Source organism: Cyclopterus lumpus, chromosome 11 (genome assembly GCF_009769545.1).
Source record: "Cyclopterus lumpus isolate fCycLum1 chromosome 11, fCycLum1.pri, whole genome shotgun sequence".
In the NCBI taxonomy this organism is placed as follows: domain Eukaryota; kingdom Metazoa; phylum Chordata; class Actinopteri; order Perciformes; family Cyclopteridae; genus Cyclopterus; species Cyclopterus lumpus.
The window spans coordinates 18,930,287-18,951,020 of NC_046976.1; the positions used below are offsets into that span (position 1 = coordinate 18,930,287).

General features: G+C 40.7%; 1 long non-coding RNA gene and 4 gene segments (V, D, J or C); 3 read left to right on the forward strand and 2 right to left on the reverse strand.

Annotated features, from left to right (window-relative positions):
• Positions 1-2,421: 2,421 nt before the first annotated feature.
• LOC117738818 lies at positions 2,422-5,073 on the reverse strand. The segment is given in 2 exon segments: positions 2,422-2,918; positions 4,942-5,073. A coding segment is annotated over 1 exon segment (261 nt).
• Positions 5,074-5,597: 524 nt separating this feature from the next.
• LOC117738813 lies at positions 5,598-6,159 on the forward strand. The segment is given in 2 exon segments: positions 5,598-5,732; positions 5,840-6,159. Coding segments are annotated over 2 exon segments (372 nt in total).
• A 5,105-nt stretch (positions 6,160-11,264) lies between these two features.
• LOC117738822 lies at positions 11,265-14,158 on the forward strand. Its single transcript, XR_004610115.1, has 5 exons — positions 11,265-11,454; positions 11,926-12,025; positions 12,298-12,316; positions 12,939-13,016; positions 14,033-14,158. It is a non-coding gene; the product is annotated as an uncharacterized LOC117738822 (long non-coding RNA).
• A 3,239-nt stretch (positions 14,159-17,397) lies between these two features.
• Positions 17,398-19,735, reverse strand: LOC117738820. The segment is given in 2 exon segments: positions 17,398-17,869; positions 19,602-19,735. A coding segment is annotated over 1 exon segment (261 nt).
• Positions 19,736-20,340: 605 nt separating this feature from the next.
• Positions 20,341-20,734, forward strand: part of LOC117739210 — a 491-nt gene continuing 97 nt past the window's right edge. The window contains 2 exon segments of the V gene segment in view: positions 20,341-20,392; positions 20,500-20,734. The exon segment at positions 20,500-20,734 is cut by the window's right edge and continues 97 nt beyond it. Coding sequence covers positions 20,341-20,392; positions 20,500-20,734 — 287 coding nt within the window.

Consider the following 20,734-nt stretch of genomic DNA (forward strand, 5'->3'; position numbering starts at 1 on the left):
TGACGGACTGAAGTCGTTGGGGGTGTTTCCATTGGGGGTGTTTCCATTGGGGGTGTTTCCAATGGGGGTGTTTCCATTGGGGGTGTTTCCATTGGCGGCGTCCCAGTCGGGTTCGGTGAGCCAGTCTTGGGGTGTCACCCCAATGTCCAAGACCTGGGGGTTAGTACGCGACACTGCCAGTCTGCGGAGACGGAGGGCGAAAAAATATGAAAAGATTAATGAGAATTAGACCTGTATTTTAAAAAAAGATGCTATTAGCACCCAGGTGTCAGAAGCTAGCAATGCTATTTGCACCCGACCCTAATCCATAGAAAACAAAATATTTAATAAAAACACAAAAAACTTCACACAAACCTCAGTCTTCTGGGTGCTCGCTCTTTATACGACTACTATTACTAGTCCTACGCCTTTCGACTAGCTAACTATTGATAGATTAAGTAGGATTTTATAGATTTGCTGCTACCAAAGCACTCCTTTAGTAGCATTTTAAACCTTAGCTGGATGTAAATACAACACATTTTGAAAAAGAAAAGGTATTGTTTTGCATCCACAGACTGATCTGTTCAATGCAGTGACAAAGTAAATCTACAGGCCCATATTCACCTGCCGTCAGTGACACGTAGACCTGAGTGTCATCTGCATAGTTGTGGTAGGACACGTTATAGCTGCGTATTAGCTGGCCTAATGGAAGCATGTACAGATTGAATAATAGGTGTCCTAGGATTGACCCCTGGGGAACCCCACAGGTCAAAGCCATTTGGTCTGAGACACAGTTACCAATTTCAACAAAATACGTCCTGTCCTTGAGATAGGACTTGAACCAGTTTAGAGCAGTACCAGAGATTCCCACCCAGTTTTCTAACCTCTGTAATAAGATCCCATGGTCAACTGTGTCAAAGGCAGTGCTCAGGTCCAGCAGAACTAAGACTGAGACTTTGCCTGCGTCTGTGTTCAGGCGGATATCATTTGTCACCTTGATCAGAGCTGTCTCAGTGCTGTGGTTGGGCCTAAAACCTGATTGGAAAGTATCAAAAGCATTGTTAGACAGAAGAAAGTCAGTAAGCTGTTGGTATACAACCTTCTCTAGGACTTTTCTTAAGAATGGCAGGTTTGATGTGGGCCGGTAGTTGTTCAGTACTGTTGCATCATGACTGCTCTTCTTTAGAAGAGGTTTAATGACAGCAGTTTTTAAGGCTTTGGAAATGTTCCAGTCTGGAGTGAGATGTTGACCAGGTGAGCGAGTTGTGGTAACAAACTGCTCAGCACAGACTTTAGAAATCTAGTGGGTAAGTCATCAAGGCAGCACGTCGATTGGCTCAGACTGCAGATGATCTCTTCGACTGTTTTGTCAGTGACAGGTATGACATGTGTCAGCTCTAGGTGTCTAGCTGGCTGCAGAGTAGATATTTGTGTTGTGGAATTTATGGCATTTTTAATGCCTTGAACTTTGTCATTAAAGAATATTGCAAACTTATTACACTTAGATATAGAATTGAGTTCTAAGGGCAGTGAAACAGGAAGGTTTGTTAATCTGTTTATTGTAGCAAACAGGACACGAGAGTTAAAGAAAAATAACTCTCCCTTGTTCTACGCAAAGTCTGGTTGAACGCACATAACCTTTCTTTGTAAATCTCATAATGAACCTGGAGCTTTGACTTGCGCCATTTCCGTTCGGGTCTCCGGCAATCCCTTTTCTGTGCCCTGACCGAGTCTTCTTTTCTCCATGGTGCCTTTTGCCTATTTTTAACCATTCTAACCTTGACAGGAGCAATGGTATCCAAAACATGTACGGCTTGTAACAGCTGACAGCGGCACTCTACTTTACCTGGACATGAACCATAGCTATCCAGAGCCCAGCTGGAGACACAAACACACAGTAGATTGAGGACAGTTTTAAAGTTAAAGCTTACAAAAAAAAAAAAAAAAAAAATCGGGATGGATTTGTATTATGCAGTACACAGAAATCACCAGTGAGGGGCGCCATAAGGCAAAGCAGTACGAGAGTGGCTTACAGGGGTTTGGGTAGTTTATTTTAACAAAAGCCGCATAGAGAATCAACAAGGATTAATTTAATTCTATAATAAAATATTTTAAAAGGACATATCGCACCTGGAAAAGGCCTCATCCAAACTTTGGATGAGGCCTTCAATGTGTTGATCCTGAGGACGGACAGGAGGAGACAGAGACTGTGCTCATCTCTCTTTTATATTATTTTGGTAAAGTTTTACTGTCTCATTTAAACATCACCATGTATAAAAAACCCAAATAAATTTGTGTTGTGTCACAAATTGAGATCAAACTAATATCCAGTCTTAAAAAACATTTAAAAGTAATCAAGACATAATTGGACATTTTGTGCATTGATCTTACTAATGTTCTTAATATGTAATAAATATCAAAGAAAGGAAGGCAAAAGACAAATAAGTTTTATAATACACATGATAACATCTTTATTGTTTTTAAATGTTGAAACCATCAACACAAGCAGGAAGACGATAATGTTGAAACATGTCAAGAGAGAAAGAGAACCAGAGAGACAGTTACAGAGTGAGACTGAAACCAGTAGCAGAGTCCCAGTGAGGCAGCTCAGGACTGGGAACACTGGTCTCTCCTCAGTGTCTCTGAGAGCGGAGTCTGGGAGCCCTGGGTGGCCTCACAGGTCACAGAGCCCACCTTCCTCCACTGGTCTGCAGGGAGCCTCAGGGTGCTGCTCCAGCTGTAGTGGCCGTCCTTCTCCAGCACCCCGGGGCTCCTGCTCTCCTCCCAGCTGCTGCTGCTGCTGCTGCTGCCGTCCACCTTCCAGGCCAGACTCCAGTCTGAGGGGAAGCCCTTGTTGGCCAGGCACATGAGCGTGGCCTTCCCCTGCTGCAGCTCCTCACTGGAGGGGGGCAGCACCGTCAGGGTGGGGGCGACATCACCTAGGAGACACCAATCAGCTTAGAGGACAGGGACCACACAGCTGTCAATCAACCACCAGACACGTGGACACCTTCACTGAGAGTTGATTTCCTCCTTGAAGGAGTTTCTGTCAGATGTTCTTTGTGCTCCACCAGTCACTCACTCACACATGGTTTCACTTCCCTTTAAGAAGCCTCTCATGCAGATCAGCACCGAGAGAATCATCATACAGAACGACCTGAAATATGTCAAACTACACTGGAGATAGAACATCAATATGTGGCCCCAAATTAAAACTGCATCATTGAAACCCTTAGCTGACTATTACTTTAATATATTTAGTCAAAAGGTCTTAATGTGGATGTGAGTCATGATTCAAAACTTTTGCAAATTTGCAAAGTTTTAACCTTTTAAACCCCACGGCCCCAATTGGGCAAATATATCAAATTAAACGAGAACTTGGGCTACAAGAATCAGTAAGTCATTTCCACACAACTCAAACACCAACTGAAAGAATTATTAAAATATCATAATCATCATTTTGTCAGGAGTCAGCCCACTCAGCACGTTTTCAGAACTAGCAACCCGTAGCTCGGTGCTATCAGAGAAAGGCAGATAGCAAAGAGCAAGAGGATTTAACACAGATTCTAAATATCTTTAGGAAATCCTTCTGCACCAAAGCATCACCGAGATATGAGCCAAAGAACACAGCAACATGAACCGATTTAGCGCTTTACACTCACAAATGTTGCTTATCTTTGGCTTTATTTGGAGAAAAAAATATTTGTTCTTCTTCTAATCAACAAAGACTGCTGTATTTGATGTATTGAACACCATAAGTATTATACAAGTGAAATATATGGTTTGGTACATGAGAAAATTCAAATTGCACAGATGGTGCCCAAATGCCCATTTCACGTAATTAATCTGTATTAAAACCTCTCTAACTTTGTTCTGCTTTACTTTTTCAAAGTCAAACTTTGCAGAGAGACTGGTCACATATTGTGCTATGATCTCTGTGTTGTTTGACCTTTGACCTTCATCCTTCCAAGAGATAATCATCCTTAAAGTGCTTTTTTTTCTAGGCGAAACTGGAAATTCAACTTTTGCTGTCTTTCGTCTTTATTTACTCTTAACCAGTAACAAATATAATAATATTTACTCATCTGAACAAAAGCACACATTGTATGCCTTTATTAAAACACCAACATTATTCAGATAGCCTTTGTGGTTGCTGAGATACACCTTTTTTAGTTTGGGTATGTAATTTTGAGCAGAAACCTAGAAAATAGGTCGGTGTTTAAATTAAACATCACATACACATCTTTATCTTTACTCTGTCCAATTTGATTTGAATCCTAATTTGTTGCAAAAACAGTTTTTATCGAAAATGAAATTTTATTCTCATAAAAAATTTTATAATTTTTTTTTTTATCAGTTTCACATTTCAAGGTGTTTAAATTTCAGGACGACTTGAATGTGTAAAGAAAAGTTGAGTTAAGCTGCTCTGAGTTAGTCTGCATGATAAAGGAGATGAAAACATGAACACTAAACGTGTGTTAAATAAAACCAAAGTATTTTATCTGCCTCGAACATCCTCAAACTGAATTTAAAACACAACTTTACAAAATCATATCTCGTAATTTTGTGCAGAAACTTACTTCCAGCATCCAGTCTGGTTCCTCCACCAAAAGTCCACCACAGGGACACAAAGTCCTTGAGCCTCCGTACAGAAACCTCTCATGGAGAGACACGGCTCTCTGACTCTGACTGAACCAAAACTACAAGCACTTCAGATGCAGCTGCACCATTAAAGTTGGAAGAAATGATTCATGCCTCAGTTTAAAGTTTTACTTTTGTAATAATTAGTTTCTTTACTTTCTGTTGCTGAAGGGAACTTTGTTTCTTTGTGCAACATATTTGATGAAAATGTCCTCCATGAAAGTTAAAAGAAAACAATTTTTCCTCCACTGTTGAATATAATAATGAATACAAAGACAATCGACTTCTAAAAATAGTAAAATATTTGAACGTTTGACTTACTTCCAACATCCAGTCTGGTTCCTCCACCGAACGTGTACCACAGTGATACAAAGTCATTGAGCCGCCGTACAAAAACCTCTCATGTAGAGACACGGCTCTCTGACTCTGACACAAACACACTCACCAAACTCATCCACACTTTACACACTTCATGGAATAACTGGTCAACGTGTTCAACACTGATTCAGTAATCATACATATGATTTAACCTTTTATTTATTACATGTTAGACATCTAGGAGCAATATTAACTTGTCTTTCAGTAAAACTAATTGATGATTGATCAAGATATTCCAAAAGTAAAACATGAATTCCTTCCACATGTAAATATTTATCATAAACTCTAGTTTATTTCATACTTTTAGATGTTAAATAAAAAGATGTTGTTTAATTTTGACCCACAGTGATGTAGATTTGCGTTGTAGTGAATTAGAGGGATTTTACAAAACAATCTAGAGTAAAATGTGTCCATCAAACTCAAACTAAAGACTCAAACGAGCACCGACACATTCCTGATCAATACTCTGATGAAGTGATTGATCCATTGATCATCAGCATCATCACAGTAATCAAGTCCCTGTTGGAGTCCGTCAGAGCATTTCCATAGAGAGCCACTTTGCATCAGCAGCACCATGCTCCAGTGCTCTGGGAGAGTTTATAGTCCTGAGAGTTGAACCCTGGATGACTGACAGCTGTCCTTCATCACCACAGAAGACACAGAAATCCTCCTCATCAAAAACATGACTCTGATCTCCGTCCTCATCTGGACTCTCCTCTGCTGCTGCTTCACAGGTAAAGTCCAGAGAATCAAACTCCTCTCCTCTCTGAACATCCGTCCCTCTGAAGTGAAGGCGACTAAACCGTGACGCTGCTTTATGTCTTTGTCTCTGTGTCCTCAGAGTCCAGAGGACAGGTCACAGTGACTCAGCCTGGAGCAGTGAGCTCTGCTGTGGGAGGCTCCGTCTCCCTCTCCTGTCGGACCAGTCAGGATGTTTATGGCTCTAACTATTTAGCCTGGTACCAACAGAGAGATGGAGGAACTCCTAAACTCATTTACTATGCTAACAGTCGACAATCAGGGATTCCAGCTCGTTTTACAGGCAGTGGATCAAACTCTGACTTCACTCTGACCATCAGTGGAGTCCAGGCTGAAGATGCAGCAGTTTACTACTGTCAGAGTGTTCATGTGATCAACAGTCAGTGGGTGTTCACACAGTGAAAAAGAGTCGTACAAAAACCTCCCTCAGTCAGACTGAACAGAAACTGAAGTGACTGCTGCAGCTGGAAGCTGCTGAAGAGACTGAAGACACACACACACACGCACACACACACACACGCACACACACACACACACGTACACACACACACACACACACCCAGACACACACACACACACACACACACACAGACACACACACACACACACACACAGACAGACACACACACACACACACACACACACACACAGACAGACACACACACACACACACACACACACACAGACACACACACACACACACACACACACACGCACACACACACACAGACAGACACACACACACACACACACAGACAGACACACACACACACACACACACACACACAGACACACACACACACAGACAAACAGACACACACACACACACACAGACAAACACACACACACACACACACACACATAGACAAACACACACACACACACATATACACACACACACGCACACACAGACAAACACATACACACACACACACATACACACACACATACACACACACACAGACAAACACACACACACACACACAGACAAACACACACACACACACAGACAAACACACACACACAGACACACACAAAGACAAACACACACACACACAGACAAACACACACACACACACAGACAAACACACACACACACAAACACACACACACGGACACACAAACACAGACACACACATACACAGACACACACACACGCACGCACACACACACACACTTGTTCGGGGGAGGGGGGTCCATGTGAATGTGGCATTGTCTTGTTGTACAACAAAGTGCTGCATATAATAATATATATATAATAAAATAGAAATAATATTATATATTATTATATATAATATATATATAATATTATAAATAATAATTTTACTTTAGGCTCAAGGTCCAGATATTACAACACATTATGTAGAATAACATACATACAAAATCCCAATTACAATACATTCTTCATTGGACGGCGCAGGTCTGCCCCCTGCTGCTGGTAACAACGAACTGCACCCTCGTGTTTTAAAGGGAAACTACGCCCATTTTTAAAATACATTTTCATTTTTATAGCTTAAAATATCCAAAAATGTTAGTCAACAGGGAACAAGTCTCACAAATGCAACAACTAGAGTGTAAAACTCCTATTTGTGATGCCATGAAGAATAAACACTTTTCCAGAGGCAACGCATCAATACAGAAGTTACAGATGACACTATTGATCAGCTCCACACTTAATATTTGAAGACGCCACAAGTTTCATAATGTCTCTGGTTTCTGTCTTTGAGAGAGAGTGGCTCATATTGATTGATGTATTGATTCTTATCAGTCATGGACATTACGTCATTCTTTATCTAGGTGATGTTACCACAGACTGTAAACGAGAAGTCGACCATCATTTTCTCATAGACTTCTATACAACCTGAGTTATGGAACCAGAGGGTGGTGATTTGAAAGAATGCAGGTTTAAAGCTTCCTCACTGGCTTCCCCCTTTTCAGAGCCCGAGGTTGCCGCCTGGTTGTTCCCCTTTTAGGACCACATTGTCATATTATACCCAGGGAGACATTACATTGAGGAATCACATGGATCGTGTACAATAAACAAATCAAAAACAAACATTTGTCAATAATTCCAAATAACCTTCTCACAAGTCAAAGCAACCACGAGTCACTTTTAGTATGAATATTTAAATTCATTTTATAGTTGACGAGGCTCTGAATGGTGTTTAGCAGTGTTTAGTGGCGAGTTACCGTCTCTCCCCATGTGGTCATAACCGCTGCCTTCTGTCATCAACACATACAGCTTTCAACGTACAAGAAGTATACAAATATTCAATATGCAACTCTTAAGATTATTATTTTTTACCTTGTATTGATGCCACTTGTTTTTCTTAGTTTTATTGTATTTAAAGTTGTTTGTGTGAGAAATTTTAATCCATCGTAATTTCCTTTGTATGTAAATGTGTATGTAAGACTTTAAAAAGGTGTCGTATGAAAAATGCTTTACAAATAATACATTAACAAAATTAGAAATTGGGTAAACATTTCTTCCTATATATATATATATATATATATATATATATATATGCGCGCTAATTTTCAAGAACAGATCTGAATGTTGGATAGCCACTTTAAAAAAATGTAATTCAATTTAGAGGAAACAGCCTTTTAAGATAAGATTCATACATTTTGAAGACACTACGTAAGTAAATAGGATTACAAAAATGATATCGCCATGAAACTTCCCCAGTTGATAACTTACATTAAGAGAATTGTTTTTAGGTATTACAGGTTGTATGAAATGTTAGGTTTAAATATGCAAATGAGGCATCATCTAAAGCCAACTTGTGGGCGTGTCCTCTGAAAAGATGTGCTCTAAAGTTCACTCTTTACCTCAATAATAATGAAAAGGTGACTGAATATTATGTTAAGACTGTAAATTAAACTTTGACCCTCACACTGACACAAAATGAATACATACATTTTATTTTAGTCATGAATATATGTTTAATTCTTTATAAAGCCGGTAGATTCTAATGTACATGAAATGGCCACAACGGAATCTGATGACCTTGAACTCCTTTCGAGGGCCGTTAACACTGCAGTGTAACTTCCTGTAACAACAATGTCCCGAAGGAGCCGCCGCTACAGAAAAGGGTTCTCATAAATACAACGACTAGCTTGATTTTCCACATGTTTAAGGACATGAAACAATCTTCAGCTGACATCCAAGGTGGCGCCAGGCCGAACCCTCACGTGACCTCCGTCCACTTGAAGACGTCGTGGGGCCGATTGTCCTTAAGGCCGGTCGATACGGCCTGTACATCGACTCTTTATCCATAAAAAAATAATTACAACTCTATAAATACACACACAAAACACAGAGTATGACCCCAGAACTACTGAAGGATGGAAGCAAAAAGGGTGACGTGAGATTGTGAGGATGTTTGCGGCGTAACAACAGATCCTTAACGACGAGGATGTTATTGCTTTGGTGTGCGGGCGGTGCTGTTTCACCCCAATAAAGGACGGAGGAATCGTCCACGTGAAGAGTGCAGCAACAAGGTGAGGAGGCCACACGTTATCTCACGACTCTGCACTTCTTCCCTTGTGGACTTACTGCCGCCTCGCCTTAAATACACAGTGATGCCTTGTTAATTCATAGGAAGACACAGAGACACCCCCACCCTCCCCCCACCCGGTTGTTTTCTCTCTCCGGTCAGAAGTCAAAGATATCGTCCCCTGACGGACTGAAGCCGTTGGGGGTGTTTCCATTGGGGGTGTTTCCATTGGAGGTGTTTCCATTGGGGATGTCGGGTGTTTCCATTGGGGGTGTTTCCATTGGGGATGCCGGGTGTTTCCATTGGGGGTGTTTCCATTGGGGATGTCGTGGTGTTTCCCTTGGGGGTGTTTCCATTGGGGGTGTTTTCATTGGGGATGTCGGGTGTTTCCATTGGGGGTGTTTCCATTGGGGATGCCGGGTGTTTCCATTGGGGGTGTTTCCATTGGGGATGTCGGGTGTTTCCATTGGGGGTGTTTCCATTGGGGGGGTGTCCATTGGGGGTGTTTCCATTGGGGGGTTTTCTAGTCTTGGGGTGTCACCCCAATGTCCAAGACCTGGGGGTTAGTACGCGACACTGCCAGTCTGCGGAAACGGAGGAGGAAAAAATATGAAAAGATTAATCAGGATTAGACCTGTATTTAAAAAAAAGATGCTATTAGCACCCAGGTGTCAGAAGCTAGCAATGCTATTTGCACTCGACCCTAATCCATAGAAAACAAAATATTTAATAAAAACAGGAAAAACTTTACACAAACCTCAGTCTCCTGGGTGCTCGCTCTTTATACGACTACTATTACTAGTCCTACGCCTTTCGACTAGCAAACTATTGATAGATTAAGTAGGATTTTATAGATTTGCTGGTACCAAAGCGCTCCTTTAGTAGCATTTTAAACCTTAGCTGGATGTAAATAAAACACATTTTGAAAAAGAAACACCCATTTAAACAAGACAAGGCCTAATGTCACTACATTATCTTCTTTAATCGGAGACCAAAGCCAACAAATGGTTCGTCAATACTCCTCCAGCTCCTGATGAAGACGCACATCTTTACTGAACTGCAGGTTTGAGCAGAGGATACTCCAACAGGAGTGGATAGTGTACTTCTTGACAGACTTTTGGCAGTGCAGAGGACTTGCTGGAGAAAATGTGCCGGACCGTGACGTACGGAGGTCAGATAGAAGCTCTCTTTGGTCTACACCTTCAGAGGGACTCGTCAAGTCTCCTTTCCTAGCCAAGACGTGAGGGGAAGTGAAGGCACATGAAGGAGCAATAGTGGATCGCCTCCTGCGCCTTCCTTTTTGCCACATAATGAACGAGTCTATTCAGAATTCTAATACAAAGTAAGAGCTGCACACGAGGGAGAAATACAATAAAAAATAGAGGTTTGAAAGCTTGTGAACTAGCCAAGACTTTCCAACCCCTCTTCAGGCCGAATGTCATTGAAGGTTTTAGACACTTTAGTCCCACCAAGGCCTCGACAACGGGATGAAACAGTTGCACCCGTCACCGGGCTCGAGTGACCCGCTGCTCCCCTTTCACACCAGAGACCACTGACAGAATGATTGCACAACAAGGCCTTCAGTGTGTAGCGGAGTCACATTACTCCCATTGATTCAGTCCATTCATTGAAAGACAAGCAGACTGTGAAGAAGGTTATCAGGAGGGTGATATGAGCTGGGAGGAGACGGTACTACTTTGAATCGGCTTTCTTTTCTGAGCCCAGTCCACGATTATTCCACCTGGGAGGAGATGAAGGACACAGGAAGCTACCGAGAACATTGCAGACCCGTTGTTTTGGGGTTTTGAGAGAATACAGCGGGTTATGTTTATGTTAGTAATTAGGACTACTACGCTAAGTAAGGCTTGTATCAGCTGACTACTTTACCTGGACATGAACCATAGCTATCCAGAGCACAGCTGGAGACACAAACACACAGTAGATTGAGGACAGTTTTAAAGTTTAAGCTTACAAAGAAAAAAAAAGGAAAATCAGGATGGATTTGTATTCTGGCTTCAAGCTTTTAGCTCAAACACGTGTCCCCTGTCCTCGTAACAGCTGACGAAGAAGGGCGAGGGTGAGAAGCTGGTCCTGCAGGTGAGTCAGGAGGACAGCGGGGTTTACCTGTGTGAAGCTGGAGCCCAGAAGCTCTCCTATTGGTCCAGACACGTGACTCTGGAGGTCGACGCCGCTGCAGGTAAAACGCACAGTCGGCGACTTTAACAGAACAGACACCGTTTTGCTTCGTCGCGATTGTTTACTGCAAGTCGTGACTTTTGAGTCAGAAACTGATGGATGAATCTTAAGAAGAAAGTAAAGTGAAGTGAAGGGAAGTGGAGTAAAGCCTCAGGATTAAGTGAGGTGAGGTAAAGTGATGTAGAGCTACACAGTAAAGCAAATATTGTGTGTGTTTTGAGTTAGTAAACATGAGTGACGGACAGAAAAGAACCAAATGCACTTATTGCAAAATGTTCTTCACTGGAAAAAGATAAAGACTTCTAAATTAAGGGGGAGATCGCTGACGTAAGCGTGCTTTATTGACAAATACCTCTTGAAGATATTGGAGATATCTTTAATCTGACATCACAGGGTTGAAAAACAACAACAACAACAACAATTAAGGTTGCTCGTTACATTCTCAAGAGCGTTTTTAATTCTGCTGTTTCAGGCGGCATCGAGGGTGTGGTGGCACTTCCCTCCATCATGTGTGGAGTGTTGTTGGTCCTCTACATCACGACAGTCGTGGTGGATGTGTACAAGTATCAAAGGTAAGAGGGTCATATGTTGTATTGCAATCACGCCTTTTGGACCTTCTCATTTCCCTCCTATTGTGCTGGAGGTATAACCATTTTAATGTTAATTTATTTATTAGTGTAATATTATAGCAGGATTTTGTGGTTAAGTTTGAACACATGCACTGCCGGTTGTTGGAAACCTCACATCACAAAAGCTCTGGCAAGAAATATTACATAAACATAAATATTTCCTTGTAATTTTGGCTCAGATTCTTTCTCTGTTTGTTTTTTCTTGCCGTCTAAAGTATTTCCAGGAGGCTGAAGGTAAGTGGAAATTCCTCACCTCAAAACAGAGAAAGTGAATACACACACACACACACACACACACACACACACACACACTCAGCACTTACTATATAGATAAGATCTGATACGCCGTTTTTGACATCCTCTGCTAGTCACCGTCTCGTCTCGCTGACATCCTTCTTCCTCTCTCCGCTCACTGTGATACGTCATTTTTTTCAAAAGAGTGAGGACTCACTCTATTAATACACAATCTTGGTCTTAATTGATTTTTAGTAGTTAAGAGTATGGGAACAAATGTACTGTGATTTGGGCGTTTTTGTGTGTGCACAATACTTTAAATAAACTGTTTTCCTGATAAGAAAGAACGTGTGAAAAAACATGTGGAAAATGTTCACAATATTTGCCGTTTTCTTGACACGCATGCAACAAAAGAAGATGTTCTAATATTGTTCCAACTTCCTGATTTACTGACAACATTCACAAGATAAACATCCAACACATGCATTATTTATATTTATTAAAAAGCACCTTTTCTTCAACTTGTCCTCAAGTCAGAGTCAAGTTCAACAAACGTGTTCATCCTCACCAATGTGAAGGAAGACGGGGTCAATACAATGGCTTCCTTGTTTCCTTCCCCCAGCAGATTGAGCTGAAGGGGGAACACACCTACAGCGGTCTGAGAACCTGCAGCGTCCCCTCTGACTATGACCGACTCCAGGTAAACATTACATACACATTATTATTGTATTCACTCACATTGTGTTCAAATCAGACAACACCAAGACGAGATGTCTAATGAACAGTGTTCCGCTTTGCACGTATAAGGTCAGGTGTAAAAGAAGCAGGAAGTATTATTATTATTATTCATGTTCAGACATGTTGGAACCACAACGTTACGTCACCTTACAGCTAAAGTGCATTCTCCATTACCTTTTCGAGTTAAACGTATTTCTTTGGTATTGTGGTTGCCGTTTTAAACAGTTTTGTAAATGTTGTAAATTGAAACAAATACAAAATCGCAACAAAGCTAATTGGTTAGGTTTACTAAAAATCATAGATTAGCGCAAAATGACGACGTTTGTTACGTTATTTAAGCTTTTAAAAGCCTCTTCCCATCCACCGCCCCATGCCGACTGTCATCAGAAACACATTTTGATTATCTTCCCCTCAAAATCTTAAATCACTTCACAGTTTAGTTGCATGGGAACGTCATTTTGAGAAGACAAGGCTGGTAGATTTTTATAAGACGCACAGCTGACTGCACATACAAAAATTACACATTGATACGCATTTTCCCAAAACATGTCAAAAGAATGCTCCCTAAATTTTTTTGAAAAATATATACCATATCCCACATGCTTTAATTGGAAAAATGCTCCATTTGGGGGAAAAAGACAAAATTCCCAACATCCAAACGGAAAATGACCCGTGTCAAATTCGTAATATTGTCATATTCTGAATAATAGACACATTTGTTTTCTTGTAAACAAAATGTTGGTTTTGTTGCCCCACTTTCCTTTTGAAGACCCCGAGGAAGGCAATACGTGCTGTGATTGGTTGGCGGTGTGTGTAGTTGATGAGGTGTTCATGGTCTGTGAGATCAGACATGTTTTAGTTGTTGTAATTATTTTTCATTGAGAGTGAAAAGCGTTTTTAAGTTTAATATAATTATATGTGCGTTCCTGTTTTTTTTACATTTTTAAATTCTTTTATTTATTTATTTATCCCAACAAGCCTCGACAGCCGAAAGCGAACGCCTCTCTTGAAGATCACAACTACGAGAACCCCGTCGTCCTGCAAGCAGGTTTTAAAAATGAAGCGCCGCCAAAGAGGACCTGAAGAAACGGGTCGAAGTCTTTTTAATATGTTTTGTTAAAGCTTCAAATTTTGACCGGAACTAGATTTTGTGTCTGGAAATATATCTACTTCTTCAAAGTCATGCCATGCTAATTATTATTATTATTATTTTATTATTTATTTTTACATCACATGTAACAAATAATTCTACTGTAGATGATTCACATGTTCTTTTGCACAAACATCTTTTTATATATATATATATATATATATATATATATATATATATTTATATATATATATTCATTAATATACGTCTGTAAACCGGAATTTAACAATAAAGTTTTGTGTGAATGAGGAGGAACAAACTTTATGAAGGTAATCAAATATATTATATATACCAATATATTGCAGGATCACTGAGATGCTAGCCCAATGCACGGTTAAAGTTTACTTTTCCACACTTTAATAAAATAATAACATTATTAACGATTTTTTTTCTAGTTGTGAATTTTATGCTGGTTATCACAGATAATTAAAATATTTAAAAAATAATATTTACTGTATTTTTTATGTATTCCAATATCTATTGTTGAAAACAAATGTTTTATTAATTCTTTATTTCATTTCTTCCCTTTTTAAAGGTGCAATATCTAAAACATTTCACTTCCTCACATGCTCCTCCATACAAGCTTAACTTACCGTGTATTTAAACCATACATTTAGTTATATTTGCATGTGTCTTTAATCTAGGTTCTTGATACAGACGTATTTAATACATCATGTATTTGCTTGTTATATTTGTGTAATCTTAGAACCAAACATTCCTACGTGGAAGAGTGAGCATGTGTTTATAAAGTTTATTCTTACCTGTATTCTTATTATTCTGAAAAATCACATCATAATTGTAGGTAAATTGTCTCATGACTGATATGAAATCATGTGATCCTCACATTCTAAAACCTCTTCCTCTAAATCATCATCATCATCATCATCATCAAAAGCTTCTCTCTCTCACAAAATCAACTGCGAGGCCCTCTGAGCGGAGCATCTGTTGGCCATCTCGATCAGTTGTGATAAGGAACCACGCGGGCAAAGCTTTATTTATTGTGTCCCACAACCAAGTCGGGATCGAGTGTGAGCTAATAAAGACTGCTTCCTGCAACACAGAGGCTAAGACGTGTAGCCGGGATCGAGTGTGAACTAATAAAGACTGCTTCCTGCAACTCAGAGGCTAAGACGTGCAGCCGGGATCGAGTGTGAGCTAATAAAGACTGCTTCCTGCAACACAGAGGCTAAGACGTGCAGCCGGGATCGAGTGTGAACTAATAAAGACTGCTTCCTGCAACTCAGAGGCTAAGACGTGCAGCCGGGATCGAGTGTGAACTAATAAAGACTGCTTCCTGCAACACAGAGGCTAAGACGTGTAGCCGGGATCGAGTGTGAACTAATAAAGACTGCTTCCTGTGACACAGAGGCTAAGACGTGCAGCCGGGATCGAGTGTGAACTAATAAAGACTGCTTCCTGCAACACAGAGGCTAAGACGTGCAGCAGGGATCGAGTGTGAACTAATAAAGACTGCTTCCTGCAACTCAGAGGCTAAGACGTGCAGCCGGGATCGAGTGTGAACTAATAAAGACTGCTTCCTGCGACGTGCAGGAGAGGGAGAGCAGACAGGTGACGGTACTTGAATTGATCAACAACGTTGCAACCTTGTGCAGGATTGACAGGGGCGTGAAAACACAACCGATACACACACACACACATACACACACATACACACACACACACACACACACACACAATCACACCATAAGCGTGCCCGGACATGAGGACAGAGTAAAGGTACAGGGGATGTTCACTGGACCCAAACATCCTGTGTGTCATGTATAAATATGTATAGGGTGTGTGTGTGTGTGTGTGTGTACAGTGTGCGGTCATTTTCAATGTGTTCCGATACATGTTCTTCACAAAAAATACACCCGTGTCCATTGGGTCAAGCGGTTGCTAAGGAGCCTTCAATTAGTGTGCGCACACGTCACGCAGTGTGCAAATGGTTGTAATTAGTACCTTTCTTTGACCAGTAGGTGGAGTCCTTACCCTTCGAATCGGGGAGGGAAACGAGCGTATCGCTCCACGGAGATCTTTTCTTCACACTATTATTCAATTCAGTTTATTTTATATAGCCCACCCAAATCAAAAATTCCAAATTTTCCTCAGAGGGCTTTACAATCTGTACACATACGACATCCCTGTCCCAGGACCTCACATCGGTTTAGGAGAAACTCCCAAAAATCGCGAAAGAGGCCGGACCAATGAGGCCAGGCCCTTGAGGCAGGAGGCACAGAGAAGGAGGCAGGGCCATTGGGAAGGAGGCCAGGTCCAGGCGGGGGGCTGGATGCAGGAAGCAAGGGCAAGGAGTCAGGACCCAGGATCCAGGACCAGCTTCAGACACAGCCAGGTCCAATGGACTCTATGAGTAATGCGCAATGGAAAGATGTAAATTCATCCATAAGAGGAGAGAGAAGAGGAGGTAGGTGCTCAGTGTATCCTAAAACGTCCCCCAGCAGCCTATAAGCCTATAGCAGCATATCAAGGGGCTGGACCAGGGCAAACCTGATTCAGCCCTAACTATAAGCACTATTAAAGAGGAAAGTCTTAATCACAATAATCAAATGCAAAATCAACTCTTAGGTTATACTCATTTTGTATACACTCTGTGTTCCTTGACCTGCTCTTATAGTCCAGGATGTGTTCCTGACACTCAGGGCAGCTCTTCTGGGATCTCCACTTGACAGTTTTACTACAAGCAATGAACAATGAGGACAGACAGAAGGAGACAGAGACTGTGCTCATCTCTCTTTTATTTTATTTTGGTAAAGTTTCATTTAAACATCATCATGTGTACAAACTCAAAATAAATGTGTGTTATGTCACAATTTGCAGATGATACCCTGCTTTTCATATCTATTCTTTAAAAGTCTGGTTGTTTAGATCATAAGTCCATATGTTCACAATTCTGTGGAAACACATGAACATAACATGGATCTTTTTAAAGGTTAAAGATTAGTACTAAAGAGAGCTTTGTGATGCACCGTTGACACCATGTGTATTGTTACCAAAGTTAAGTTTAAACTGGAACGCCAACAAACTAATATCCAGTCTTAAAAAACATTTAAAAGTAATCAAGACATAATTGGACATTTTGTGCATTGATCTGACTAATGTTCTTAATATGTAATAAATATCAAAGAAAGGAAGTCAAAAGACAAAAGAGTTTTATAATACACATGATAACAACTTTATTGTTTTTAAATGTTGAAACCATCAACACAAGGAGGAAGACGATAATGTTGAAACATGTCAAGAGAGAAAGAGAACCAGAGAGACAGTTACAGAGTGAGACTGAAACCAGTAGCAGAGTCCCAGTGAGGCAGCTCAGGACTGGGAACACTGGTCTCTCCTCAGTGTCTCTGAGAGCGGAGTCTGGGAGCCCTGGGTGGCCTCACAGGTCACAGAGCCCACCTTCCTCCACTGGTCTGCAGGGAGCCTCAGGGTGCTGCTCCAGCTGTAGTGGCCGTCCTTCTCCAGCACCCCGGGGCTCCTGCTCTCCTCCCAGCTGCTGCTGCTGCTGCTGCTGCCGTCCACCTTCCAGGCCAGACTCCAGTCTGAGGGGAAGCCCTTGTTGGCCAGGCACATGAGCGTGGCCTTCCCCTGCTGCAGCTCCTCACTGGAGGGGGGCAGCACCGTCAGGGTGGGGCCGACTCGGCCCACTGCAGAGAGACAGAGATTCATGAGGTTCATATGAGGGTGCAGCAGAGGAGGCTTCTAGTTCTGTTGGTCTTCCTCAGACCGGATGAAACTGATCTTAAAGGTTTCACTTCCCTCTCTGAGCTCAGTGAGCATGACAACAGACAGGTTTCAGTACTGAAGATAAAACATCTGAACTTCTTCCACTCAACTTTCTGAGTTACAGTTAAATGTATTACAGTAAAGATGACGATTGTGAGGCTTTTATTGTTTTAACCTTTTGAAAACCATGGCCCCCAATTGGTGGCCGATTTACACATTATAGTTAGACTGTGTAAAACATTACAATAAACATGAGCAAACATATTGATGTTATACATCAAATTAAACAAGAGAACTTGGGCTACAAGAATCAGTAAGCCATTTCCACACAACTCAAACACCAACTGAAAGAATTATTAAAATATCATAATCATCATTTTGTCAGGAGTCAGCCCACTCAGCACGTTTTTGGAACTAGCAACCCGTAGCTCGGTGCTATCAGAAAGATAGCAAAGAGCAAGAGGATTTAACACAGATTCTAAACATCTTTAGAAAATCCTTCTGCACCAAAGCATCACCGAGATATGAGCCAAAGAACACAGCAACAGGAACCGATTTAGCGCTTTACAGTCACAAATGTTGCTTATCTTTGGCTTTTTTTGAGAAAAAAAAACATTTTTCTTCTTCTAATCAACAAATACTGCCGTATTGAACACACCATAAGTAATATACAAGTGAAATATATGGTTTTCCACATGAGAAAATTCAAATTGCACAGATGGTGCCCAAATGCCCATTTCGCCTAATTAATCTGTACTAAAACCTCTCTAACTTTGTTCTGCTTTACTTTTTCAAAGTCAAACTTTTCAGAGAGACTCTTCCCATATATTGATATGATCTCTCTGGTTTTTGACCTTTGCTCTGCATCCTTCCAAGAGATAATCATCCTGAAAGTGCTTTTTGTTTCTTGGCGAACATGAAAATTCAACTTTTGCTATCTTTCATCTTTAGTTACTCTTAACCAGTAACAAATATACTAATATGTACACATTTGAACAAAAGCACACATGGGTTGCCTTTATTATAACACCAACATTATTCAAATAGCCTTTGTGGTTGCTGAGATACACCTTTTTTAGTTTGGATATGTTATTTCGAGCTGAAACCTAAAAAGTAGGTCGGTTTTCAAAAGGTTAACTATCTGAAGTATTTCTTGTTTCAAGTCAAAACCTCAGACATGATGACATGTGTTTGTTCCCTTCATGTCAGCAGGAATCATCAACAGTCAGACTTCATTACTAACTGAATAATGTTAACTACTGAAATACTTTTTAAAACTCATAAAACGTGTTTAAAACCATCAGTCTGGGTCATAACATTCACATGTAACTCTGAATGAGTCAATCTTTAGCTGTAATTTCAAAACTTTAACATTAAAAAAAATATTTTCTTCTTTAGAAATAATAGTAGAGTAGTTCAAATGAAAATAGAATAATGTATGAACATGTAATAAAATGTTTTGTTCAACAAGATTATTCATTGAAGTGGATTTTAACCGACTTATCGAAGCTGAAGACTTCAAGAATTGTTACAAATAGAAAACATTTAAAATATCAGACAAAAATATCATTGTAAGCTCTCCAGCTATAACGTTCAAATAAAATACATGTTTAATGTATAATGAAGGTTTTTAAGGGACTCAGATGTACTTACAGTTAACATCCAGTCTGGTTCCTCCACCGAACGTCAACCACAGTGATACAAAGTCATTGAGCCGCCGTACAAAAACCTCTCATGTAGAGACACGGCTCTCTGACTCTGACACAAACACACTCACCAAACTCATCCACACTTTACACACTTCATGGAATAACTGGTCAACGTGTTCAACACTGATTCAGTAATCATACATATGATTTAACCTTTTATTTATTACATGTTAGACATCTAGGAGCAATATTAACTTGTCTTTCAGTAAAACTAATTGATGATTGATCAAGATATTCGTAAAGAAAAACATGAATTCCTTCCAAATATAAATAATTATCATGAACTCTAGTTTATTTCATACTTTGAGGTGTTAAATAAAAAGATGTTGTTTAATTTTGACCCACAGTGATGTAGATTTGCGTTGTAGTGAATTAGAGGGATTTTACAAAACAATCTAGAGTAAAATGTGTCCATCAAACTCAAACTAAAGACTCAAACGAGCACCGACACATTCCTGATCAATACTCTGATGAAGTGATTGATCCATTGATCATCAGCATCATCACAGTAATCAAGTCCCTGTTGGAGTCCGTCAGAGCATTTCCATAGAGAGACACTTTGCATCAGCAGCACCATGCTCCAGTGCTCTGGGAGAGTTTATAGTCCTGAGAGTTGAACCCTGGATGACTGACAGCTGTCCTTCATCACCACAGAAGACACAGAAATCCTCCTCATCAAAAACATGACTCTGATCTCCGTCCTCATCTGGACTCTCCTCTGCTGCTGCTTCACAGGTAAAGTCCAGAGAATCAAACTCCTCTCCTCTCTGAACATCCGTCCCTCTGAAGTGAAGGCGACTAAACCGTGACGCTGCTTTATGTCTTTGTCTCTGTGTCCTCAGAGTCCAGAGGACAGGTCACAGTGACTCAGCCTGGAGCAGTGAGCTCTGCTGTGGGAGGCTCCGTCTCCCTCTCCTGTCGGACCAGTCAGGATGTTTATTACAATGGCATATACCACAGTTTAGCCTGGTACCAACAGAGAGATGGAGGAACTCCTAAACTGATCATTTACTATGCTGACAGTCTACAATCAGGGATTCCAGCTCGTTTTACAGGCAGTGGATCAAAGTCTGACTT